The following is a 26,928-nucleotide window of genomic DNA, read 5'->3' as shown; positions in this document are numbered from 1 at the left end:
TCAATGTGACTGAGCTTCCTCATTCCAATTAGCGCGTCATTATTAGAGAATTTAATTACACAGGCGCCTCATTAATCCCTTTGAATCTGTTACCTGCAACACTGATGTTCACACACTGCAACTCCAAGATGGTTTCACTCTGTAATTCAGCTCCTTTCCATTTCACCTCCCACACTCTGAGCTACTTACAGACATTAGACTCTAATTCTGTCCTCAGATATAATTCTTTTTTAAAAAGGCAGTGTTTTTTCTTTCTTTCTTCATTATTTAAATCATATATTTGATTTTAACATTAGAAGCAGAATAAGTAGAAATACGTGTATATGGAGGTAAATAACTGCTTCGTCAAAACAACACAGATGTTTCACTTCTATGACAGCACATGCCTTGAGCACCCGGTCTTTACCAAAGTTCTTTGTAAATTTCATAGAAGCTCATTTAATCCAGTCTTAAAGTCTAATAGTCTTCTTAAACTTCAGACGTGAACATGAATTCAACAAAAGCCAAAGACAATGATCAATAATTGGTTAATTTCTTTCCATTAAAAAAGTGTCATCTCTGCCACATCAGGGACATGTTTGCTTATGCTGTACGTCAGTGCTGATTGAATACGTTAACCCTAATCTGAGCCAAATGTCTCTGAAAACACAGCCAGTGCAGCGGTTTAAAGGAATACTTCACCGATTTGCATTTATCTTAGGAACAATTGGGCAACCTCAGTTTCCCCTGAGTTGAGATATATCTTCTTTCTTTTCTTTGTCGCGTGCCCACCAGTGACACTTGGTCCGAGGCTTGAAAGTGCAACGCTAATTCAGCACTTTTTAGACCCACTCATTCCCAGAATGTAAACAGTGTCCGCCATCTTTGCTAACAGTTATGCTAACAGGAACAAGTGTCACTGGTGGGCACGTGACAAAGACAATAATGAAGATATTTGGGAGGAATTTTTCAAAAGTATTTACGCTACTTTGTAGTAATACAAAGTTAAATGCAACTGGGTGAAGAATTTCTTTAAGAGGTTTAAGAATGTTTTAATGGAACAGGTTGAAAACGTTTTTGCTTGAACTTTGTTCTCAGATCAGCACTTCCCTCAAGTCCAAACCTCATTTTGTTAAATGATGATTAAAACGCTGGTAACTATAGAGTGAAGTTCATCACCATCAATTTGAAAGATGATTAATAACTCCAGGACACGACTCATTTTCAGATATTAAGCCGTCTTTAATCACTCTCTTCGTCTCTTTGAATGTGAAACTAAAATCTTTCAGGAGCAAAGTCTCTGAGGCACGAGGAAACACTGTGCTACTTAGAGACTCCAAATATTCAATTGATTTAGTCTGGTAGACACATTAATGACCTCAAGGTTTAGTTACATCATTACATTACTGGATTAATTAAGCAAAGCTCCTGAAAGACAGATGAAGGTTTAAACGCTGCCTCTGGATCCCAACATCTGTCCTGCCTCGGTCTCGTGGAGTTTACAGCCGCTCAGTTTGTGCATCGCTGCATCATTCAAACGCTAGCGTTCACCAAGTTAATACACAGTGGGTGTGATTCATTTATTTATTCATAACATAAAATAAAAAGTACAACTAAAATAGAAGAGAGAGGACAGCTAAAATCCATAATTCAAATATTTTACACTAAAAACAATAAGTAGCACTGCTAAATAATGGTTTGGGTTTGTAGTTACTGGCACCAGGAGAATAATGAACAGCAATATTTCAATTACATAAATAATGTAGTCAATATATTGCTTGACTTTGAATCTGAACTGGAGGATAAGTTTGATGGATGTGGCAGAGGAATCATAAAGGTTTTTAGCAAGAAATTAAATCTGTGTGAGCGTCTGTGTGAGTGTCTGTGTGAGTGTCTGTGTGAGTGTCTGTGTGAGTGTCTGTGTGAGCGTCTGTGTGTCCCACAGGGGACGACATGCCTGAACCTGCGGTGGAAGCAAACCATTAACAGTCACTGATGTGTATAACAACATATAACAAGGCTCTGCTATAGGTCCAGGTTCAGCGCCTTGATATTTCCCAGAGGAACCGTTTCCATGGTCAAAGAACACCGTAGCATGTTGATGAAATGAGGGTCGCCAATTATTCCATGAAATACTCTATGACAACACCTTTCTCTCAGGATGTCCCTGCTCCTCCAGGCCTCCAGGCTTCACTGTCCTCATTGATTTCTTTATAATAGCTGAATACCTGCTCCTGCTGATTGTAAATCCCACTATTGTATTTTGTCACCATTGAGAGGGCGATGATATATGTCTGTAGCTGATAAATGTCCACAGTGTCACAGTTCAATCAATCACAGTCACACGCTTAGTTACAGCAACACTGCAAAAAGCAGAATGAAGAGAGGAAGCAATAAGACTGCAAGAATCTGATCTATCTATCTATCTATCTATCTATACAATTATGCTTTAAAATTATTAAAAGGTAAAGTCTAAGTTTGTTAAAAATGTCAATTATCAAGTGAATGCATTCATTAGTTAAAACAAAAAGAGTTTGAAAATAACATCGTTCTCAAATGTTTTGTTTCATTTACAAACAAAGGTATGAATTACTGTCACAGAGAAGCAAATAATCTCACAGTCTTTGACCTTTAAGAATCTGACGCCAAAATAACAACTCTCAGCGAGACAGTGGGGAAATAGCTTTTAGCTCTAGTTCTGTCATCGTGATGGTCTGTTGTTGTCTTTGTAAGAGCACACACATCAGGACAAACCCCTCTTCTGTTCCTAAAAAACATCAACATTAACATTTAGATTTCTGTGTGTGTCTGTTTTCATTCAGAGCCGTGCACGACCACATGAATCATTGTGATGAACCACAACTCAACAACACATTTATTTTTTTTTATCTACGATGTGTGTGTGTGTGTAAATACAGTATATGGTCCGTCAGCATGTTTCTCATTATAATGATGGTTCTGCTTCTGCTTTGTCAGCTTGGCCTTGTGAACACGTGATAGACAGGAGAGGGAAATCGTGGATTTGGATATGGATTTTACTTGATGAATTATAGATTAATCTAAAGGATACAAACGTCCTGGGTAACTCTGTGTGTGTGTGTGTGTGTGTTCACATATCTTTGACAGATTGATGCACGTGTGTGTGAATTGCAGTTCATTCCCTTTTTGATAGTCATAGGTTCAGTGCACTCTCTCACACACACACACACACACACACACACACACACACACACACACACACGTTTGTTCATTCATAGTGAGGACACTCATAGACATCATGCATTCCCTAAACTTAACCATCACAACTAGGTGCCAAATCCTAACCTTTACCATGACCCTAAAACCAAGTCTTAACCCCCGAAAGCCCTTAAAAGATGTGAGGACCAGCCAAAATGTCCTCATTCTGTATGGTTTATACGATTGTTGGTCCTCTCAAAGCACAACTATAAGAACACTCACACACACCTATTCTCCTAACCAAAGCATTATCCCTAATTTTAACCGCAATTCAAATATTAACCCTTAACCAGTTCCTCAAAACTGAGGTTATGACCTCATTAGGACCAGGTTTTGGTCTCCATGAGAACCGGTCCTCACAAGGTGAGTGTTTATGCCAGGAGAGGTCCTACAGAGGTAACACACACACACACACACACAGTAAGCATTACAAACATATACATTTAAATGCTCCAGCTCATCAATTATTCATTCCAATACCAGGCTCCATGTTCCCCCTCTGCTTGTTACGCTCTGACTCCGCCCACAGTCTCTATGACTATAGAAATCTATACTCATGTTTATGTGAGATTCATCATCAAAACCTCTTTGTCACATTTTATTACCGAGGGTGTGTCTGGGGAGCAATACTGTCAGTGTGTGTGTGTGTGTGTGTGTGTGTGGCTGCAGCACATACCTTCTGGCTGATTCAGATCAAGTGCGCCATCTACTGGTCACACAAACACCACAACGTCCTCGTGCACTGGTCAGGGTGTGGTGTTAACTTACACATCTGAGATGAAAGATGAAGAAATATGAAGAAAAACAAAGTTTGCTGATGATTTCAATAACTGTAGTAACAAAACTAAAATTGAAATAGAAAGAGAAATAATTGCTGTATATGTGGAATTCCATCATCTACTGTGCTCTCTTTCCTGATTAATGTTGTTTACATTGTCTTTGAACAGGGAAACATGGAAGTCCCAATCTCTGATCTATGAATCTTTTAGTATTTAGATTTTCAGCACCTGATGCAAGGAACAAGTTACAATCTGAACTTCAAATTCAAGCCCTGTGAAAGTGTTTTTATGTAACTTTTTACGTAAAAAGTTACATTTTTATGTAACGCTGCGTTTGTGTGTGTGTGTATCTGCGTCATTACCTCGTTTATGAAACCCTAAAGTTTTAGAACAAACAGTTCAGCCACTGCTGAGAAAATAGTGTTTTATTGTTTTCCTAGGTTGATGTTGTCATCAGAAATCCTCACCACCGTAGCGCCTCCTGGTGCGGCACTAGTCCGGGCACATCCGGTTGCATACATTCAACCGCAGAAGAAGAAGAACTACTCTCGTCGTAGCTGCTGACATGCAGAGCATCAACCGCGCCAGAGGGGGAGCTGTGTATCTGAGAGCTGGCCTACCAATTACGTCACTTCCAGGTACCTGGCCAATTACAGGACAGTGGGAAAACTCTTGTTGGCTGGTCAATCACAACACAGTCCACATTCTGGGGGTGTGGTTTTGGTCTGAAAAAGCGCGGCTGACGAGAGCGTCAGTGAGGAGATATTTAGATCGGCTTGTTTGCAGCGAGTAGGAGGTTTTTAACCATGAAAACAAGTTAATATGTAAGTAGACCTCCATAACTAACATATATGTGCGATACAAGCATTCAACGTCACCTTTAATTAATTAAATAAATAAATGCATTGTACATATTATGGCCACATTGTGCATATTCTAAGTGTGTTCTGCTTACCTTGTTTATACAATTCTATTTTCCACAATTTTAAATACCTTTCATATTTTTATACTTCCTCAAGTTTATAACAAATAGTATCTATTCATTATTTTATTTTAAACATTTTTTTTAACTCTGTTAACACTGGATCCAGTTAGTTTTCACGGCAAACGCAGGTGATTTTTCGGCAAGGTGCAGAAGTTCCCTAACACTCTAACATAGGAGAGTAATACGCTGTGGTTATGAGGGCCTTGATTTTTATTTATCATTTGTATCTGTAACGTCATACTCTGTGACATAAAATTATAAACATTCAATGGGGAAAACAACGTAAACATGCAGGAGGCTAATTCCCTGGGATCTTGTTTAAAAAGTGCAGTGATGTGTGAACAGCACAAGGGTAAAGTATCCATCTTGCTCTCAATGTCGTTCCCAAGATGACAACAACATTCACTCACTCTCCAGCAATGAATCCAGCACCTACGTATATATCTATATATATATATATGTATGTATGTCTGTGGAAACAACACCCTGAGGGAGACACTGTTATCAAAGTTTAATGAAAAAAAACCTCCCTAAACACACAACAAATTAAATGCCACTGACAAATCCACTTTGAAGTTGTTTACCAATGTTTGTATTCATGAGATTATTTCACTTGAAGATGAAACCAGGTCAATCTTTGGAGGCAGGAATGTGTTTCTCTTCCGTTTTTCTCCAGGCTTCATTTTTTTCTGTGCACAAAAACAAACAAACAAACAAACAAACCTGAAAGGTTACTTTCATTACAGCATTGATTAATCTCCCTCTTACAATCGCACAGACAACAGACCCATCTGTCGTGTGACTAAAAACAGTTGGTGTTTGAAAACAACATGGGTTTCAACACATATAAAACTGATCACGTCAGTCATGATCAGACATTTGTAACCACCAACAATCCACAAGGGAAGTCAATTATGAGAAGGAGACACATTCATTTAACTGAAACCATTTTTTAATGAAACTATTTTAGCGTCTGTCAGAATAAGAACAAAGAAAACCCTGAAGTGTCTGGAAAAGCACCGCAGACTGAATCTGTGTCATAAATAAAGTAAAAATGAAAGAAGTGATCAATCCTGGCAACATGCAAAAATGAGAAATCTGTGAATGAAACAGATTAGAAAGAAGGGATGACAAAAAGGAGGAGGAGGAAGGGAATAAGGGAAGGAGGTAGGACTAAAGGAGAGTAATGTACATGGGAATGACGATTGATTTATGGAAGAAAGAAAGAAAGAAAGAAAGTGACAGACACATGAGTGCGTGTAATAGAAAAGAGACGATGTAAACAAACATTCTTGTGTTGAACATGACAAATAAATACTAAAAACTTGTTTATCATGTCGACAGGAAATGAACATGTTTTTACATTTACTATAACGAATAAGAGAACGATGGGTTCAAGTGTCCTGAGAGTGTCACAGTGATGACAAGAGGATGATGGACGAGGATCAGGTTTGGTCTTTGAATAAGACCGTGTGAATGAGGAATGACTGACAGCACTGACAGATAAACAGTGAAGTGGTCGATCAAGACACGAGCTGGCGTCGGTGGATTTGTCTTTGTGACTTTGACCTGAGAGAAAGACAAAGAGAAAAGCATTTCAAGTTCCAGTGTGTGAGAATTAGTGACATCTAATGGTGAGACTGCAGATTGTAACTCCTCGCTTACCTAAGAATGTCAGGCAACGACAGAGTGAAATCCTTTGCATACAAGAAAGGATGTCGTTCTTCTTTATTTGCATAAAAGCCTCTGCTTGAAAACACAGATTCTCGCTGTTTTGTCTGTCTGAACTGCTGAAGAAACATGGCAGCGCCACATGGTGCCTTCCCTAAAGCAAGTCTCATTCTCAGGCTACGAAACCAAATGCTTTTTATTTCAAAGCGATTACGCACTCATGCAAACACACTACTGTGGAGTATCAACCTCTAACATATAACATGTAACTCTGGACTCTCATCTTCGCTGGTGTGTCAATAAAGCATAACATTCAAACGCCAATGTTTCTGTTCAAGAATGCAAGTAAATAACTATAGTTTGACGTCTTAATCAAGAAATAATAAAGTACTTTTTCTGTTATTCAGTACATTTGAAAATTCATGGATAACAATAATAGTTATATTTAAGCATTAGAATGATCATTTCAGTGAAAGAGCTTCTACATACTGGTGTATTAACTGGTTTCTGTCTCCGCTCTACAGTGTGACACTGTACAGTGTTTCAGTGCACGTCAGGACCTGAGCAGTGAGACACTCAATTCTTTGTACGACCAGATATTTTGTTTAGTGCAGGTCAACAGAAATATTATAAACACACAGAGAAAGACTCTTTGTCAGTGGGCTGATTAGCGTGGCGATGTCACGGCCGACTTGTGACTGATAGCTCACTGACAAGGAGGCCATTTCACCGCTGCCCACGTTTGTTTTGATTTCACGGAGGTAAACTAACACTCAGACAGCTGTGGCTGTAATTTGTCTGGCAGCCGGCCTGAAACACAGGGCTCTCCTGGGATCAACACGAGCAACAAGCCAGAGAAAACGATGCCGTTAGAAGAGGCAGTGGACCAATGAGGAACCAGGGTGTCACTGTGATGAGGCGAGGGATACTGTAGCTGAGTGTGTGTGTGTGTGCTGACATTCACACATGTTTACTTTGGTCATTACACAGACTTGTATTAATTTCCTGGAGACTAAAAATGAACTCACCAACAACCACTGACCCAAAAATCATGTTTTCCTTTCCCCTAAATGGAGACTGTTTTCTCTTCATGTTGACAAGATGTTACAAATTAACTGGTCTTTAGTCTGAAAACTCTCCCACACACACACACACACGTGTCTGTCTGTCATTGTACGCTAGTGTTATATAACATGAAACGATAAACTTATCAGATTATAACGTGAAACTGATGTGTTTTAACTTTGCTGATGTGTCAGTAATACGCTCGTCAGCATCCTGGCGGTATAACACAATCTCTAGCCTCTAGATTTAACCTGTAATATGTCAATTCAATGCCAAGACCCAAAGCTAAAGCTAACCTCACTCTAACTCTTGAACTAAGTCTTAACACTTAAGTCTAACTCTGGTCCATAATCCATGTCTTAAACAGGAAACTGTGTTTTATGTCCTAAATTTGAAATGTTGATGTCAGATGTCACTTGACCACAAACTTGCTGATTCAAACGCAACACATTATTTTTGTTTTATATAGTGTGACCACTGAAGCGCTGAGCACCAGCTGGAGGTGGAGCAGGGACTTGGTTCACCATCTGTACCGGACCGTACAATCTGTGGTTCTTGGCAGATGAAGGCAGACGGAGTAAGAGGGTGTGTCTCGCTACGACACCACTGACAGCAACACAATAAAAACATGCAAACTTTTTGTTTTTAATCAACTTAAGAGTGGGGCTTCTTTTCTGTATGATGTACTAATGCATTAATGTTCCTTATTTTTTGTTTTAAAGCTGCAGAGCGTAACTTTTCAGAGGAAATAAGGGTCTTTCTGCTTGGAGTTTGCATGTTCTCTCCATGTGTGTGTGTGGGTTTTCTCCAGCTTCCTCCCACAGGCCAAAAACATGCAATGTGGGGATTAGGTAAATTGGTCACTCTAAATTAACCATAGGTGTGAATGTGTGAGTGAATGGTAGTTTGTCTCTATGTGTGGCCCTGTGATGGACTGGCGAACTGTCCAGGGTGTACCCCGCCTATCGCCCTATGTCAGCAGAGATTGGCACAGCACCCCCCGCGACCCTCCGGTGGAGGATTAAGCGGCAGAAGATGGATGGATGGATGTTCAGAGAAAGAAAAATAACATTATCAACAACAAAACTCACCAAAAGCTACGCACCGTAGCTTTAATTTATATGTTCAATTTGTTCTGTCCACAGGCGTCTTAATGAGAATCGATTTTAAATAATGGATAAATAAAGGTTAAACGAACTTTTTCTAGGATAGAAGATGTTGTTTGCTCTACAGACTGTAAAGCCCTTCGAGGCATGGTGTTGTATACTGTATACTACATACTGTACACTGTATATAAAATAAAATTCACTCTGCCTGACTCACCTCAGAGGCCCAGGCAGACCCTGAGCTCCTCCAGTGTCAGGCCTCGGTCTCCATTCCTGTCACAGTACTGAGCAAACTTTTTGGCACAACGTCGTGGCTTCAACTTCCGCCGCAGGAACTGACGAAGTGGACGAGCCTCGCGTTCGCTCAGCACCCCACTGACGTCCACGTCCAGCTGACTGAAATGCCACTGCAGCACCTTCTCTGGGCTCGAGGAGTCTACAGCGCCCTGAGCAGCAGAGGAAGCAGCATTCAGAGGTGAGGAGGAGGAGGAGGATAAGGAAGGTGTTGTGGAGGAGGAAGTGTTTGATGGTGTGTTTGAAGCCCTAAAGGAAAAAGATCAGACAATACCCCACTTTAAAGGACTAACAGGAATACATTTAGGTTCTTCTTTCAAATCAGTTTCCATATTTTAAAAACACACTGTTCTGCACTATTTTCTTTTCTGTAAGGTCAGCACTTTTTAGGTCAGCTGGTTTATTATTTACACTCAGCAGATAAAACACCTGTAATCAGATTTCTGTTGACAGTTTGACTAAATTTAACGCAGCAGTTCTATTCAACGTCCTGAAGAACCCAATGAACATCACATTTCACACGGACACAGCTGAATGCTGAAAAACATCATCACCATGGTGGATCCTGCGTTTCTTATCAATTATACAAAGAGCAAAAAAGCATAGGTTGAATTTTGCTACACAAAACAAAAACAACACAACTCAACTCAAAAGATATCAGGGAGGAAAACATGATGGAAACCTGACCTGTGTGTGAGTGTGTATGGACACATTTTCATTCTTTGTAAAAAGATTTTGGCCTTATGAGGACCCTTTACGAGCAGTTTTTTAAGGGTTAAGGATAGAATATATTCATTTTCTCTGATATGTGTGTGTGGGTTTTCTCCAGGTTCTGCTGCTTCCTCCCACAGTCCAAAACAAGCAAATTGGGGCTTAGGTGAATTGGAGACTCTTACTGACTTTAGGTGTAGATGAGTGGGTGAACAGTTGTCTGTCTCTGAACGCTACATCCATACTACGTTTTATAAAATGGTGTATCTGCAATCTGCATCCAGATGAGCATTTCAACTCTGTATCAGAAGTGATCTGTGTGTGAAGGTGGGATAACATCAGGGATCAGCTCTGAGCCCTGTCTTGTTCGCAATGGTGATAAACCGGTTGATAGATGAGGTCAGGCAGGAGTCTCTGTGGACTATGTTTTTTGCAGAGTGTAATCTGTAGTGAGAGTAGACGACGGATGAAAGACAGCCTGGAGAGGTGGAAGTCTGCACTGGAGACAAGAGGAATGAAGGTTCATAGGCGCAAGACAGAACACCTGTGTGTGAATGACAGTGAGACACGTGGTACAGTGAAGATGCAAGAAGTAGACATAGAGAAAGTGGATGAGTTTGAATACCATCCAAAGCAATGGACAGTGCACAAGAGAGGTGATGAAGAAGACAGCAAACGTGAAAGAGAGGGTCTACAGTGAGGTACTGAGACCTGCTGTGATGTATGGCGTGGAGACAGATGTTCATACAAAGTGACCAAGATGGACAGGATTAGAAATGAGCATTTTCCAGTAAGGAGAGTTAAAGGATGTTAAAGGTGGAGCTGCTGGGCAGGAGGGAAAGAGGAAGACCACTGAAGCAGGGAGTCCAGTTTTACGACTGATGACAAGGTGAAACTGAGAATGAATTAAACCTCTGTTTCACAGCTGATAGTAAAGTCATGGTCGAATAGAACCAACCAGGAAGTGAATGTTGGTAACTGTGTCATCGTTTGGTTTCCACCATTTTGCCTGTCCAGACTAAAATGGAATCCTCGGAATTTTAGAAACTAAAACGGAGCCAGTGGCATTTGTATACTTCTCGGTTTTAGGGGCCCTACAATGACAGATTAGTGTGCATCACAATCATATATGTAGGAGAAGTGAATTGAACCGAATGCAATGTTCAATAGATAGACTTACTGAAAGAGACTCCGACTCCCAGCATGCTTTGCTTCCAGCTGCAGAGCTCTGACCAGACTCTGTAGAAACTGCTCCTTACGAGCTCCAGGACACCCTGTGGACAAAGGAGAGAAGACTATGGTGACATCTCAACATTGAGACTGTTGCTTCTACTCACTCGTGACACATTAAACTGTCAGAAGTTCTTTCTTTTAATCATAAATATCTAAAAAATGGCACATACAACTTTTACTTTTTTATTTCATCACTACACAAACAAACGGTTTTTGTTTTTTTTCTGATCATATTCACCAGGAAGAACTGTTCTGTCTGGATCCTCCTCTGCACCAGCGCAGTCTGGGACCCGATTCCTGCACAGAGACACAGAAAACATGTAAAAGGTCAAGAAACCAACAGTTAAAATGAATACCATCTGGTTTGCATAGCCTTAGAATAAACCCTTTGAATTACATAGGCCGCCATCTCTCAGTGAGATGTTTCTACAGCCAGAACAGACGTAGATTTTAGACCAGAACCAAAATAATGCACCCGGTAACAAATAAACAAGATATGGCAGAGAAAGTGGAAGGAGCTGTGAGAGAGTGTAAAGATCCTTGTTGGTACAGTATTTCCGCTCGGGAAAGAGAAGAGTGAGCAGAGGAGAGGTCACTAATTCTTACACAGTGGAACACTGAATAGTTAAAATAATCATCTAGTAAACAAATATATCTGGTCATAAAAAAAATGTACTGTCCACTCAGAAAACATTACAGGAATTATTTTATTTAAATAGTTAAATTGTAAACAGTGAATTTGTTCTTGTTGATTAAATACAACCAGTGGGGGCGAGAAGGAGTATTATGCTGCCCATCAGAAGGAAAAAACTCACATTTACAGCTTGAGGCCACAGGGAGTTTTCCTCACACCACTGATCCAAAGAAAATCATCACATGAAAACATCCCAGACTTTCCTCTGAGGAGTGTGTGAGCAGCTGAGCGTCAACAACATTAATAAAACCTCTGGAGAACAAAAGAGTCTCACTCTGTCTTTCTCATCTGTCTTTCCTTTGATGGGAAGATCACTCAGGGAACAGAAACAATAAGTGGTGCAAAACTATATAATTACCATTAAATGCCTTAGTGTGTTTTACACCTGAGGTTATATAAACCAGTCAGGTTTAAAGAGAAGTGAAAAGCAAAAGAAATAAAATTAAAGTCAAGGTGCGGAAAAAAAGAAAGACTTACATAAAGCTGTAGTGTGTAATTTTTAGCTAAAAGCAAATGCTTTCACAACGTGTTGATTAAGCCTATCAGCTCCACAATTACTCTCTGGTTTGTGTCTATGGCGACATTACAGTGCAGAACATTGACAGAGGCATTTTTTACGTCACAACTGATGAAGTGAAGGCAGAGTCGACAACAGCTACGTTGTGCGAGTAAAGCCAAACGGCTGCAAACAGATGGAATACGGCTGAAAACACCAAGAAGCAGCCACAAAAACTGTCAGAAGTGGATTCTACAGTGAAAAGAAGGCGAGACAAGTAGGTCACACAGAGGCCGCAGTGGTTTGGTAATTACCCAGAATTCCAAAGGCAGAGACAGAGGTTCTACACTGGAGCTTTAAAGTGAAAACATCACATGACTGGGCACTGGTGCAGTGATTACCTTGCGGAGGTGCCGGACAGTGGCCTGCCGCTGTCCACTCTGACACACCAGCAGTAATCTGTGGCATTGTAACACTGCACGGGGTTGTAGCGGCCGTCTGCAGTGCATACTGGGATAAAACGCTGGTCCTGCCAGACCGGGTAAATCTGTGAGAGGAGTGATGCACGCTCGCGCTCACATGTCTGAGGACTGTCTACACACAAGCAAACACACACACACACACACACACACACAGTTTGCATTTACAAACACAAGGTCAGACTAGTCGTGTTATATATACAGTATAAAGAATATTGAAGAATGTGGTTCACGATCACAAGTAAACATGACTTCAGCTTCACACCAGCGCTTTCTTACCAGTGGGTCGTCTGACGGAGTTCATGAGGATGGTCACCCAGATGGGAGGAGCTGTGAGCTCTGGACAAGCGAGTGAGACAGACTGTTACTGTCAGAGAACATGTAAGAGTTATGATAAACAGACTAATACTAAATACTAATACAGATATTTGTTGATAAATTACCAAAACATGCATGCCAAAAAAATTTTCACAGCCAATATTTTCTAACATGTATAATTATTTTAATAATGGATTATTTGTGATTTATTTTCTCGAGTAATCGTTTGGTCCATAAAATATCAGAAAACGTTAAAAAATGTTGATCATTATTTGTCAAACCTGGAAATGATGACGTTATCAAATGTCTTGTTTTTGTCCACAGACCAAAATGATTCACTTTTAATGATTTCTTTGTTATAAGGAGCAAAGAAATAAAGAATATATTCACATTTAAGAAGCTGAAACAATCAGAAAAAAATAGTTGATAATACGTCGAATAGTTGAGTAATTGATTAATCGAGTAATTTCAGCTCTAACTTGCACTACATGCACTTTAATATGACGCCTATTATACATACATTGTGGCCAATTATTTGACTACATACGATACACTTGTGGCTTAATGTCTTAGGAGGATCAAAACACAATATAACTATTTACATGTTGATTGAATGTAACAGATCTTTGTCACCTGCAGATTTTCTGGGTTCCACTGTAGCCGCAGGTTCACCAACTTCATCTGGAACATAAGAGACAAGAGTGAGAGTCACGTCATGTGACGTTGTCCGTGATGTTCAAGAACCTTCCCTCAAGCATATAGTGTTTAAAAGTAGATGCAGTACAGTATATAAAAGTTATGTTGCAGTATATAAAAATGTGAATCATTAGATTAGAGTATAGAAAACTAGAATAAAGAAACGTTCTCACCTTTGACTGGCATCCGAGCAAAGATATGATCTGTTCAGGATATTAAAACAGACTCAGTCATACATGCAGATGAACAGATTTAACAGAATCATGGCTTTAAATGTTTTCCCCAAAGATCACAGCAGTTTTTACTGAGACTAAACAATCGTCTTCTCTGGACTCAGAGGAACAGTAATAATAATGATAATCACCTCATGGTCAGCAACTTTTTTATCATTTGTACTTCTACAGGACTTCATTTTAAAAAGTAATACAAAAAATACTGAGAAAATTCTTTATGTTAATCACCTTCATTAAAAAAGTCAAAAATCTGACAGTTAAAACCATTTAGATGCAGATGCTACAGATGAAGTGAAATGAATGTATAGTTTAGTGTATGTCTGACCCGTGCAGCTGGGAGTCAGATGAAGGACTGACGTCCCACTGACAGGTTTGCCGTCTGGTGTGGAGCACCAACAGTACCCAGTTTGGTTGTGGCACTGCACCGGAAGGAAGTGACCGTCTGGGTGACACTCTGGCACAAACGTGGCAGCTGCCGTGCTAAAATGGCTGCCGCCGCTGCGGGCGTTAGGCTCCAGGGCCTGAGCCCGAGCCAGCTGGCACTTGGACTGAGTCGGACTCAGATCTGAAACGACAGAGAAATCAGGGTTAAAATGTACTTCCACTGATGGTGACCAGTGTTTACTCTGATAAACACAGATGAACTCACAATTACTCGACTTTTTTTCAAATGAGGGAAACTTTTTTAAATCTTAGAGACATCATGTTTGCATTAAAATGATCTACAAACAACTTTTGGTTGAGTAGTGTTCTTACATGAACCAAAATGTTTCCAACACTCTTTAAATCCATAGGAATCCACATTTCTATTCTATTCATTTCATTTTGGTCACCTTTTCATGACATCCTTCACTTAATCTGTCTATGCTAAAAGTTCCAGGACAAACTTCAGAGTGAGGAAGGAGATATGTAGTACTACTGGTTATTTGTCACCAATGGATCATGACTCTTTGCCTTTCGCTGCATATTCTGTCAAATTCTCCCCTTAAAGTGCAAAGGCATAGGGGAAGTCAATAAGATAATGCTGAAATCCTGAAATGATCAAACTAGGTCTTTTATTATTGTATTGACTGAGAGACCCCTGGTGGCAGAAATGACACACTCACAACAACATAGTATTTAATATATTTATAGTATATAGTATATAGGATATAGGATATAGGATATAGAGGTGTGTGTACCTGAGCAGTGTGCTCGTGAAGCGAGCCGTAGATGTGTGTTGATGCACTGAGCCCTCTGGAAGGCACACAGTGATTTGTACAACCTGCCGTTGCTGCCGCACACTGCTCTGTGGCGCCCCCTCTGGCAGTCCAGGACACACCCACGGGGCCACATGTTCTCTGTGATCAAAAAGGGCTAGAAAAGAAATACTTAAATAAATATTATAACTCAAGCTTTTGTGCAGCAGAAAAATAGGACTTTTAGAAATGATGATTATTACAATGGTTATTAATATTATTTGTATTGTTCCCATATTATATTGACAAAACCCAACAGGAGAGGCTGTTCAAGCTTTATGGTTGATTTCTGACGCCTGAGTGAGGCTGTGCACAAATAAAACCGCAGGCGAGAAGAAGGGAAGCAGAAAAAGGCTTCACTTTATGCACGGTAGCATAAAAATTGGCTTCGGTCTGGAAAACTGAGAGAAAGAGAAGAGGCAGACAGAGGGTGTGAAAGAGAGACGGGGAGGGAACAACACATCTGACACATGAAAGCATTTCAGGATGGCTGAGCAGAAAGTGAGGAAAAGTCTCTTTTTTTACGCCTGACATTTTAACTGTGAGAGCACAAACGCTGCAAAACTAATGAGCGGATAAATGTCACTAACGGATGGAAGAAGTCTTCCCTGCAGAAATATGCTCCATTCCTGTCTGAGGTGAGCAGTGATGGTGTTTGGCAGCAGGACGCCGACTTTTCACAAACGTCATACGAGTCTGTGACTGCAAAATATTTTTGGAAGGATCTTATAAAAAGAAAATAAAAACCTCCAGACATGCAATGGAAAAACATTTCCTCCCCAAAGATTTATGGACAAAGGTTTCCTTAATTATACACTGACCAATTCACTAACCAAATATATTCAAAGCACTTGTAATCATAAGTGAGGAAAAATAGTTCAGTGGCTCATTAGTCTCAATGATGGATTTCATATAGCACCACACAAACATATCAAAGCTATCAAACACAGAGGTTCAGAGGAGACACTGAGGAAAACATTTTGGTTGGAAGAAACACTTTCCATCACTTCTGTGCCACCCTGGAGTCTCCAGGCCCAAATCCATGAAAAATACTGAAAAATACCTGTTAAGAATTACTCCACTATCTTCACAGAGATCTCCTAAAATCCTAATCTACAGTGGACATCAAAAATAACACACTTTCTGACCAAACTCTTTGTTACAGTTTACATTGCAGTTAACATAAGATGTTAGTGATTCTTACACACTGGACTTAGTATTTATTCATTTTTTCTATGTCATTTCTGGGACATTTCTATAGTGATGCTTTTTAAATGGAGATAAACTGAAGATGTAGGACAATGTCATGTCATGGAACAGATGATAACAACACCACTGGTGTGAGAAGAGGTGTGGTGAGTGTGATGATTGAAATGATTCCCACATGAGAAACAACATCAGCTCAGGGATCATATGCAGCCGTGCATACGTCTCCAAAATATACATCAGATTTGTCACGCTCCCACACAGACTCTGTGAAAACACCCACGACACGCAACTTAGTGCAAGAGTATGTGCGCACAAACACGCACACACACTGGGAAACACACTTTCTCTCCAAGTGGCACCGAGATGCGTGGACAAACTGTAGGAGACAGGCAGAATGAGACATGTGTGTCCTCATGTCCACACATTACCTGATTGATCTGATTTAGGTCAATTCATTTAATCTGTTGCATATGAGCACAAACAAATGACAATTCTATTAGGACATACTCTATAAGAGGTCAAGCTCCAGTATAATGAAGTTCACATTTCAAATGGAAAATCTATCATTCTATAAAAATGTTTTGAAACGATGGAGGAGGAGGAGGAGGAGGAGGTGGAGGAGGAGGAGGAGGAGGAGGAGGAGGAGGGAAAGTGGAACAGTGCATGAAAAGTAAAGCTTCAGTCCAAGCAAAGCAGAAAATACCGTCTGGCCAAATCCTCCGTGAACCACACGGGTGCAGCCTAACTCGACAAACAGCTGACACACTGAAAAATGCTCTGACTTGTTAAGATGAATATCTGTCTCTTGTATGACATTCAAGGCTGCGTCAAGGTAAAAATAATAAATGAAACCGAATTAAATTGTCTGATGTGTCTCAGTGGGTTTATATAAAAGTGAACAGGAAGAAGGGAGAGACGTGGACAGCAAAGAGAAAAGTAGAGGATGATGGTATGGTTATGGAAGGTATGAAGGACAAAAACACTCAAGTGGGACCAGGAAATAGGAGGAATGGAAGAAGAAATGGGTGTGAGGGATAAAGGAATGAATATGGAAAATAAGGAGAGAGGGAGGGACAGAAGGCTGCAGGACTGGGACTCACAGATGTGGAAGAAAGGAATCGAAGAATATTTGACAGAGAAGCAGCAAAAGGAAAATTTTAATGAGAGCAAGAATGAAAGAAAAAAAGAAAGATGAAATCAAAAAAGAGTGAGTGTTGCGAAGAGAGACGCTGAAGTATGAAAGGAGGCACTCACACGAAAAAAAGAAAGGAATTAAGAAAGGTGAATGGAGAAAGCAATTAAAGTCTGGGTGGAGTAAACGAAAAGGAAAAAATGAGGAGTAGTGGAGGGCAGGAGTCCAGGTGCAAAGTGTTGGGCAGACGTGGGATTTCCTGTCAGTCAGGTAGAAAATCCACACACTACAATGTCCTCAGTGTTGAAACAATTAGCACCAGTGTGTCTGCGCTTATAAAACATCAGCCATGAGTGTGTAAGTGTGAGGGAGGGGTCAGGAAGTGAGTGTGCAGCACAGAACGCGAGAACAAGTCGCCACTGTCTCCTCGTGCCTCACACCTTCCAGATAAAAAAAACACACACACAGACTCATCTCCACAGCTTTGCAGAAATAAGACGGAGCGCCTGAACTTAACGTCTGCTGTACAGGAGTGTGACATGGACACACACAGTCAAATATTGAACTGATTATTAAAGGTGCATAAGAAATGTCTGATATTAAAGCTGCAGTGTGCAACCCTCTGGCGCTGCAAGCGTCCTATACTTTGTTAATAATAATTCCATTTGGAATGGTAGTTGTGAAAAAACTGATCGTGTGTGTTTGGAAATTGGATTCTGTGTCTACATATGAATTAAGGTTGGAATAAATGTCAAACACATTGCATCTTGAGAGGTCAAGGTTTTATAACGAAGACAAAGGAGATTTATTTGATAAGATATTGGACCCTGTACTGAGATATCTTCAGGGGCAGGACTCTTACAGTTTGGCTGCTACGCAAAAATAAACCTGGACGTCCAGTAAAACTGCACAAGGGATTTTAATCACAATCACGATTTTTGGCTTCTCATGAACGCAGTCATACAATAGTAGAAATGCCAAAGGAACACAAAGCAAATTAAGGGCTCCCTAAACATCTGCCTGACCTGCTTGTTCCATGACAGCTGCTGCTGTTCCTTCAACACGCAGCTCCAAGTTTCCTGGATGCAGTCTGGACAAGTAACGCAACATTAAAAGTCAGATATACAACACGTAACTTACAAACAAAAATAAATGAAAATTGTACAATAAAAGTACCAGGGTAATGGTACAGTACAGTACGGGTGGAGCTAGAACCTGAGCACTCAGCTGATTGAGCGACAGAGACTAAGAAAATGTAAAACTGAAATACTGGCATCACTGATAACAATAATGGTGCAGCAGCCAGTGTATTCTCAACTTATCTTTTTTTATTTTCAGGCCACGACGTGCCACCCACCACATCCACACCTAAAATACAGCTCGTAATACTTAAACAAATGCTGAACAATAGCAAAACTAAACATTGTCACTACTCTTCTCAAAAAAATATCTCCACCAGAGGACGTGCAGTGGAGATATTTTAAAATAATATTTGAAAGTATCTCCAGTATCTGTCTTTACCATAGACAGCTGAAAAGAAAAGGCGGCTGATAACAGACGAGCCAGACTTTCACAAACAGTTGGTGTAAGAACCTACAAAAAGTTTCAAAAGTGGATTGTTTTGGTTATTATTAAGAAGGAGGTGACAAGTTCCACACTGGAGCTTTAACCTTGCTGTTTCACAGGCTTTTTCAACAGGAAGCTCAAAGTCACTACTTCCTCTGCACCGAAGTTCACAGTGAAAATCAGTGATTTTACCTCACGGAACACAGGAGTTGTTAATTTACTGGTGACTCCATCACCAAGTTCAAAAGTGTTATTTTGTGACTTCTCATGCTTTCACTAACTTTTGACTTCAGTAGCACAAACTTGCCAAAGAGGGCAGCAGCTCCGGTTCTGTGAGGTAACATCACTGAGTTTGTCCATGAACATAAACAGATGTACATTATGTCTTTTCTATGTTATATTTAGACATGACCACAGTTCATCTGGTACGTCATTACACGTACTCCGATAAATATACCAGTACAGCAATGTTGTCTCTCTCACACACACACACACAGGTCTTTTTCCCCTGAGCAGCAAGTTAAACATTTACTCAGCAGCAGAGTCGTGCGTGTGTGTGTGTGTGTGTGTGTGTGTGTGTGTGTGTGTGTGTGTTTTGCTGGTTGGCGTTACCCTCTCCCTCTCCTCCTCCTCCTTCTCTTCCTCCTCCTCCTCCTCCTCCAGGGAAATTAAAACCTCTCTCACTCAAAAACGACAACTAATGAATCAAACATGAGATCTGTCTCTTTATCCTGAGACTCAATTTTGTGGTCTTTTCCACTGAATAAGCTCAGCGCGCCGTGATGTCAACTCTGTTCACTTTAAGTGAACCAATTACAGGCCAAAGTCAATGTGACCTGACAAATTAGAGCCATTCCTCTGCACACGGTAACCAAATTAGACAGGTTTAAACCTTTAATTGTTTAGTAAATAAAGTAAAGCTGACAGCAGCTTCTCTTCATCCTGAAGGTTTAAACTTTTACAGACGTCAGTGTAAAGACTTTGACTTTGCTTTGTTTCTACTCGCCTGTCTTAGTGTTTGATCAATCTCCCACATAAATAATATGATTTTAAGTCACAATCATCTCAGTGGTTTACAGAGAAAGTCAGTGAAGGTTCTCAGTCATCGGGTTGTGGTCTTCTTCAGCAGTTAACTGTAGGTGACGTTTCACCTCTTATCAGAACTGAAGAGGTGAAACGTCTTCAACTCAACTCAAGCAACTCAAGTCCAGGCGCCTACAGCCAACTACTGAAGTTTACAAAGAATGATGCAAGAAAAGAGAATATGTTCATTCAGCAGCGGTTTTCTGGGAGGTAACGCCTCCCAGATGTCAGAGGTCAGAGGAGAATAATCAATAATCAATAATCACGTCTTAAAGTCCCCTGTACCTAATAAAGTGGTCGGTGAAGTTGCTCCATCACATATATGTTGATTACAGTGCAGTTTCCTTCTTAAGCACAACAAGCATCCGACATTGTAGCCTATAACTTTACATAAATCAAATGTTAACTTTTATTTTTGCCTCATTTTTAAACATGTCTCAGTAGACCACACAGAACAGGTTACTCATCCCAATGTATACAATATATATAATATACTTTACATAAATGTAAATATCAAGCTCATACTGTATAGATAATGTAACTGTAATGTACATTGCATTTTAATTTTTTGTTTTTATAGTGTATTGTTAATATCTTTCTATAGTTTCACACATGTGGAAACGTAAATGTCCCCAAAAAAAGGACTATTATCTTATCTTGTCATGAGCAAACTTCACTGTCGTGTTATTGTGAGGATTCACATTATACATCACAGTGTTTGTGTCAGCGAGTATAATACAGCTAACAGGAGTCAGAGTTCGGTTCTTACCGCTGTTCTGTCGGACTGAACCGAACCACAGAGGAGGGAGACGAGCAGCGCGCGGCAGGTGAAGGTGAGCGCGAGCATCGTGCCGCAAGTGTGCGCGCGGCGCAGGATTTTGATGCGGGACGGCCTGTGAACGAACAAACAAAACAAAACAAAGTGCGGGTCACGTCACGACTTGGCCGTCACGTCTGCTGATATCAGTGAACAGCTCATGTCGTCCTTCTCTCACGGTCACGACGCGAGTGCAGTCCGAGTTCTGCACGCGCACACTGGACTCTCCTCCTTCAGTGCAGTTCTGCCCATTTCCGGTGGGAGTTGAACAAGAAGTGAGCATTCGCTCTCATCAACTTTGATTCATTAATAACTACAGCTGTTACTGTGATGACAAATCTACATCAGTAAAAGTAAACAAAAAACATCAAGATAACAAGATAAAACATGTCAAAATGACTTTAAATATTTTAATTAGGTATATCATGTAGTTATTTTCGTGCAAACCATCCCAGATTAACACATGTTTTAACAATACCATTCATCAAATGAAAACCTTTTCTTCCTTGAACTCAATCACAGATGTGATTCAAACAAAACGTACTTTTACTTTGCACCTCTGCAAGAGAAAAAGAGACCAATGCTTTTATTGACAGCATATATTGCATTTATCTTTACAGGGATGGATGCAACAGAAATTTATTTTGACTGTATTGTGTGTTGCACTATAAAGCAGTGGCAGTTAGCAAACTCTGCCTCCTGTGCTGCCTCATTTCAGGAGTTACACTTGAGACAGTTCCTGTGCCCACGACTGCACATTAAGACCATTCAAATATTTTTAAAATGATGAAGTCATTTAATTCAGGTTGAACTAAATGTAAGATTTCACTCATTTGAATTAAGAGCACTCACTCCAACCCACATATCAGTGATGTGACAAACATGAGCAAAACAATCATGCCACTTTATCACATCTGACAAAATACTAACTGCCATAAAGTTTTAATAAAGCTTTTAAAAAGTCTGACTTAAAAATTAAAAATGCAAACATTTACTAATAGCACGTCAGTGTCTAATATAACCTACATTTGTATGTTTTATACCATCTTTTATTTCTGTAAAATCTTATCACAGCTCAAGTCACAAATGTTGTTATGCGCAGATGTTAATGTGTTGCATATGAGAAACAAATGTTTATTACGTCACAATTATGGTTGAATTGAAAGCTTTTCTTCGTCATTTCTCACAGTGAAACTCTTATCACTGGTCTTCACCACAGAGCTGTAACGTTGTCCAATGTTTAATGTTATTTAACAGTTCTTGAAGCTTTATCTAACCTTGTTTACCCTTACCCTCACAACTAAATGCCTAACTTAAACCTCGTCTAATGCTAACCCTCAAAAAGCCTGTTAAAGTTGACGGGACCAGCCAAAATGTCCTCACAAAGTCAAAATGTCCTCTAAGTTTGACAGCTGGTCCACAGTCTATTTAAGACATGTACACAGTCACACAAGGGAAAGGAGAGAGCGAAAGAAAGACATGAAGCAGATGTGGTATTTTATAAGGAAACTTTTATGTGTGCTTTGTGAAACTCACTTATCATTAGAGACAGAAGGCGTTGCAGTTTCCAGTACAGCAGATAAGGTTTGATATTAAAGAGTACAAAAAAACGGAAAATCACAACTCCAGAGTTCACTTTTCTCCAACCTGGCATGGAAACAAAAAGACAAAAAGAAAGAAAAGAAACAAGGTTTTGGTCCGAGTCTTTCCTTCTCTGCTCCCTCCCTGTCCGTCCGTCTGTCTGTCTGTCTGTCTGTCCCTCTGTCTCCTTCCATCTCCCTCATAGACAGCCAACAAACACTGGAGAAATCTGTCCCGTTTAATTTAGACAGGGAACATCACAGCCTGATTGATAATCACATCTTTCCCCTGGACTCAGATATTCAACACATCATGATTGCATAGTTGTTTGTTTTCTTTTTTTGTTTTTTTACACAATTTCCTTTTTTAAATTTTAATATTTCTGTATTTGTAACGAATGGAATGTTTATATAAAGACACCTCCCTGATTTTTGCCTCCCTCTCTCCTTCTTTCTTGCAGTAAATTTTCTTTTCCTTCTCTTCAGAGACAAATGAGGAGATGGAGGGATGGGGGAGTGGGAGAGTGAGGGAGGGAGAGAGTAAGAGAGAGGGACAGGGCTTCAGCCACCAATAGGCATTTGTTTGGTTGTTTTGTTTTTTCCCTCCAACAGTCAAACCAGGAGTACTCCCTTTGCCGTTACCATGGTTACAGTGGGGGAAAAAAAAGAGGAAAAAGTCCAAGAAAAAACCTTCACCCCCATCAATCAAATGCATCCATGATACAGATCTAGTTCTAAATGCACGTATGAGCTGTGGTACATAAAAGTGAACCAACATAGACGACTTATCTTCGCGATCATATAAATGTATAGTTTTGTATTTAAATAAGCACCTGATGCCCACAACTGGAGGAGAGTAGTTTCACAGAAGCAAATATTTGTGGATTATTATGGTATTGCCTGTCATGGGATTTATACAGAAAGGCCTCATCACCATGGTGACAAACTTCTCTCCATTTATGTTTTCCATTGATAAAAGAAATGAAATGAGAAAAGACTTCCAGAAGCTCAAACCTATCCACTGGTGAAACTGCTCTGTGTCGCGATCATTGTGTTTTTCTTGTATTTACTTATTTTTCTTCTTTTTTTTTTATACATTTCAATTTGCATAACCAAACTGGAAACGACTTTGATCATTTATTTCTCAACAACTGGGACTGTGTGTGTGTGTGTCGTTCCTCGCACTGAAAAAATAAGTATGTACAGCGCTGAATCCCGCCCACCCGCCCACCAACACAGGTCTATGCCCGCCCACCCGAGCCCACCACCCACCCACTGCAGGAGAAAAGAGAAATAAATGAAGACAGGAGGAGGTTAAACAGGTCACCTTATCCAGCAAAATGGGAATTATGGGTAAATATGTAATTTTCATGTCTGGTTGGTCAAACCCCGCCCCCCTCCCTCCCCCCCCACAGCATATATCTCTCTAGGATCTAATACACAAACCTCGCCAGACACCACTTCAATCCCCACACTGCCCTGCTCCCCCCTAATGCCCTGGACCCCTGGCAAGAAGAAAAGAAATTATAATAAAATAAACAAAAAATTAGCATAAGTATCAGATTAGCTTTTGATGCCCCTCCCAAAAATCCTAACCCACGTTTGACCCCACAAAAAAAGGCAGAGAGGGTGAAGCTAAGGACCCACACTACAGAGCAGCTGTTCGTCCTACAGCTGCCCCTGGATATGCCCGTTCCAACGAAGCTTTGATTCAAAATGTCATTTCTGTCATCGTGTTCATGACATAATGGAGCTGGGAAACATTCAGCAGAGGCCAAACCTAACTACAGATCAATCAACAAGCTCAGATCACCTCTAAACCGGCACACACAGGGGCACCTCACAAACACCACTCACACACCTAGCGCCCACTTTCCCGGCACCTTCTCCACGTGCAGAAGAACTCTCTACCTTTCCTTCCCTCTTCATCCCCTCCCCCCTCTTCTATCCAGCCCTCCTCTTCCTACCACCTCCTCCTCTACAGGTCACTTTCTCCGTACAAGGCGGTGGAGAAGGACATGTAATCAAGGGCGCCGGGTACGGCGTCAGGCCCCGTGTAGGGTGCCATGCGGGCGATGCAGTATTCTGCCTGGTCGGGAGGGAGTTCTCTCCTCAGCTCCTCAGCCATGATATAGTTCTGATGGACACAGAGAGGGAGGATCAGTGAGTGAGGTTTAAAAACTAAAACGAGAAAAACATTTAATAACGATGTAAACAACATTACATTATGGAGAACGTAGTCAGAACCCAACGCTCATTGCTCATTTTATCCTCATCAGATTAAACTTTGTTTAACTTGTGGTGTGAAATTGAATATTTCCTTGCATATTTTCCTATGCAGTGTGGTCAAAAGCAGACTGAATATTATATTTTTGTTAGGAGTTGGTTGTCACAACATTTTGTACCGTTTGTTACACATGTAGACTCTTAGCTTCCAATTTTCAGGCTTTGTGATATTTTATTGTAAATTTGTATCCACGTAAAAAGCATGACAAGGAATAAATTCACCTGTATAACAAAAATGTAAGAAATCTTGATGCTAAAAACAACACATACAGATGCACACTCACCTTATCAGCGGCCAGGATCTTGAAGGAGGCGATGACCTGGTCTGCAGTGTCCCTGTCAGTGGTTTCCGTGGACATGAAATCAATGAAGGCTTGGAAGGTGACGGCGCCGCTGCCGTTGGGGTCCACGATGCTCATGATGCGAGCGAACTCTGTGTCGCCCTGATAAAATAAAAATAAGAAACCAAAAACAGGTTAACCCGGAAAAGACAACACTCTAAACACACACGCAGATGCACGCTCATGCTCTCTCTCTCACACACACACACACACACACACACACATCCACAGTGTGTGAAACTTTAATCACAATGAAACACACTGAGCTGATGATCCAGTAACACACTTTCACTCACATAAACACAGAGGACATTTGCTTGCATGCAGTCTTAATTATCTACATGAAAAATGAATCAAAGCACAAAAGCATCAAAGACACAATAAAGTCAGACGAGCAGCAGTGAGACAAACAGGGGGAGAGAGAGCAGGGTGTCCACATGTCCAACATCACTCACTTTTGCCTTTTTACCATTTAACTTGGTAACATTTAAATGTCTACAGACATAACTCAGCTACAACCTAACTATGAAAAACTATACATCGTTAAACAATTATGATTATGACAGATATTTGATTCCAGAATAAAAAAAAGAGCGGGTTATGTTCATTTCACATGAGCTTATCCAGCCCTGATCATGAACAGATCAATTATCGACCGAAAAATGGAAAATAATCTTTAGCTGAATGAAAACTCAAAGTCTTTTGAGGCTTTTATTTTGGAAAACTGTTGGACATGTAGACACCCTGATAGAGCATCACGTCAGCAGCAGTACCAGGCTGTATCCTGTAGAAATGAGTAGAGCCCGGAAATCATCTGAGACCATCTGTCCTGATCGCTTCTGTGGGCCACAGCACAGCACAGCACAGGCCGGAGCAGGGGAGGAGACGAGTGGGTGAGGAGGGAGAGGAATGAAGGAATCAAGGACAGAAATGGAAAAGAGAGGAGCATGATAAACAGAAATAAAGATATGAAAAAAATATGTAGAGGAAGTGATTTATGTTTAGGAGGATAGAGAAAAAAAGATAAAAAAGCACAAACAGTTAACAGAGAAAGTCTCAGAGCAAAGTAAAACCTGACAGACAGGTGAGAGAGAGAAGAGCGGAGCAGCACAAAGCAACAGAGCCCCCCAGTGGACAAAGAGAAACACAGCATCTCTGCTCTCATGCGGATGGACGACTAAACCCTGCCTGAACCACAGCTTGTGAAAGAGCAGGAGCACAGACTGATCTCTGACCAGTTTAAAGTTTGTCAAACTAACACAAAACATGAAGCAGAGGAAAACCACAATCTAAATAAACTAGTTTTACCCTAGGATGTGTTGTTGCAATAGTAGTTATTGAAATGTATTCAGATACATTTAACTGTGTAATTTAAAGTGAGTTATCCATATATATATATATATATATATATATATATATATATATTTACACACACACATATATATATATATATATATATATATACACACACATATATATATATATATATATACATATATATATATATATATACATATATACATATACTGTATATATATAACCTGTTTTTGTTTATTCTCTTGCTCAACTGTTGGGTTTCTCTTTCTCGCTTAATATTGCAAAGTCTAAACCTGTCCCTGTAAAGTGCCTTGAGATAATATATATTGTGTTTTGGTGCTACAAAAATATATTTAATTGTATTTGAATGGAAAACTTGAATG

At 40.2% G+C, this 26,928-nt stretch overlaps 2 protein-coding genes across 6 annotated transcripts in view; both read right to left on the bottom strand.

The window, feature by feature from the left end:
* Positions 1–5,914: 5,914 nt before the first annotated feature.
* On the bottom strand, positions 5,915–21,244 carry LOC122773145 (SPARC-related modular calcium-binding protein 1-like). Its single transcript, XM_044031558.1, has 11 exons — positions 20,974–21,244; positions 15,158–15,332; positions 14,302–14,541; positions 13,917–13,946; positions 13,681–13,728; positions 13,009–13,068; positions 12,652–12,844; positions 11,299–11,357; positions 11,008–11,101; positions 9,040–9,365; positions 5,915–6,549 (listed from the first exon to the last, which is right to left on the bottom strand). The coding sequence occupies exons 1-10, from the start codon at positions 21,049–21,051 to the stop codon at positions 9,041–9,043; spliced, it is 1,302 nt and encodes a 433-aa protein (XP_043887493.1). The 5' UTR covers positions 21,052–21,244; the 3' UTR covers positions 5,915–6,549; position 9,040.
* A 2,845-nt stretch (positions 21,245–24,089) lies between these two features.
* actn4 (actinin, alpha 4) overlaps positions 24,090–26,928 on the bottom strand; it is a 49,562-nt gene continuing 46,723 nt past the window's right edge. For 3 of the 5 annotated variants that reach the window (XM_044031745.1, XM_044031747.1, XM_044031746.1), the window contains 3 exons: positions 26,002–26,067; positions 25,172–25,330; positions 24,090–24,738 (listed from right to left, as the gene is read on the bottom strand). In XM_044031745.1, the coding sequence (XP_043887680.1) occupies positions 24,580–24,738; positions 25,172–25,330; positions 26,002–26,067 (384 nt within the window). In that variant the 3' untranslated portion in view covers positions 24,090–24,579. The remainder of the gene's footprint in view (positions 24,739–25,171; positions 25,331–26,001; positions 26,068–26,928) is intronic. The other 2 variants (XM_044031743.1, XM_044031744.1) reach the window with 1 other exon arrangement.

Source organism: Solea senegalensis, linkage group LG8, assembly GCF_019176455.1.
Source record: "Solea senegalensis isolate Sse05_10M linkage group LG8, IFAPA_SoseM_1, whole genome shotgun sequence".
NCBI lineage: Eukaryota > Metazoa > Chordata > Actinopteri > Pleuronectiformes > Soleidae > Solea > Solea senegalensis.
Note: the sequence above shows the minus strand (reverse complement) of the source record. Positions and strands in the feature narration are given on the sequence as shown.

Excerpts from the sequence above, each read along its gene's own strand:
- LOC122773145 (XM_044031558.1), bottom strand. The coding sequence starts at position 21,051 with ATGCTCGCGCTCACCTTCACCTGCCGCGCGCTGCTCGTCTCCCTCCTC. Across the intron at positions 11,358-12,651 it reads CTGTCCGGCACCTCCGCAAG|GAATCGGGTCCCAGACTGCG; the intron begins GTAATCACTGCA and ends GTCTCTGTGCAG. Across the intron at positions 11,102-11,298 it reads AGACAGAACAGTTCTTCCTG|GGTGTCCTGGAGCTCGTAAG; the intron begins GTGAATATGATC and ends CTTTGTCCACAG.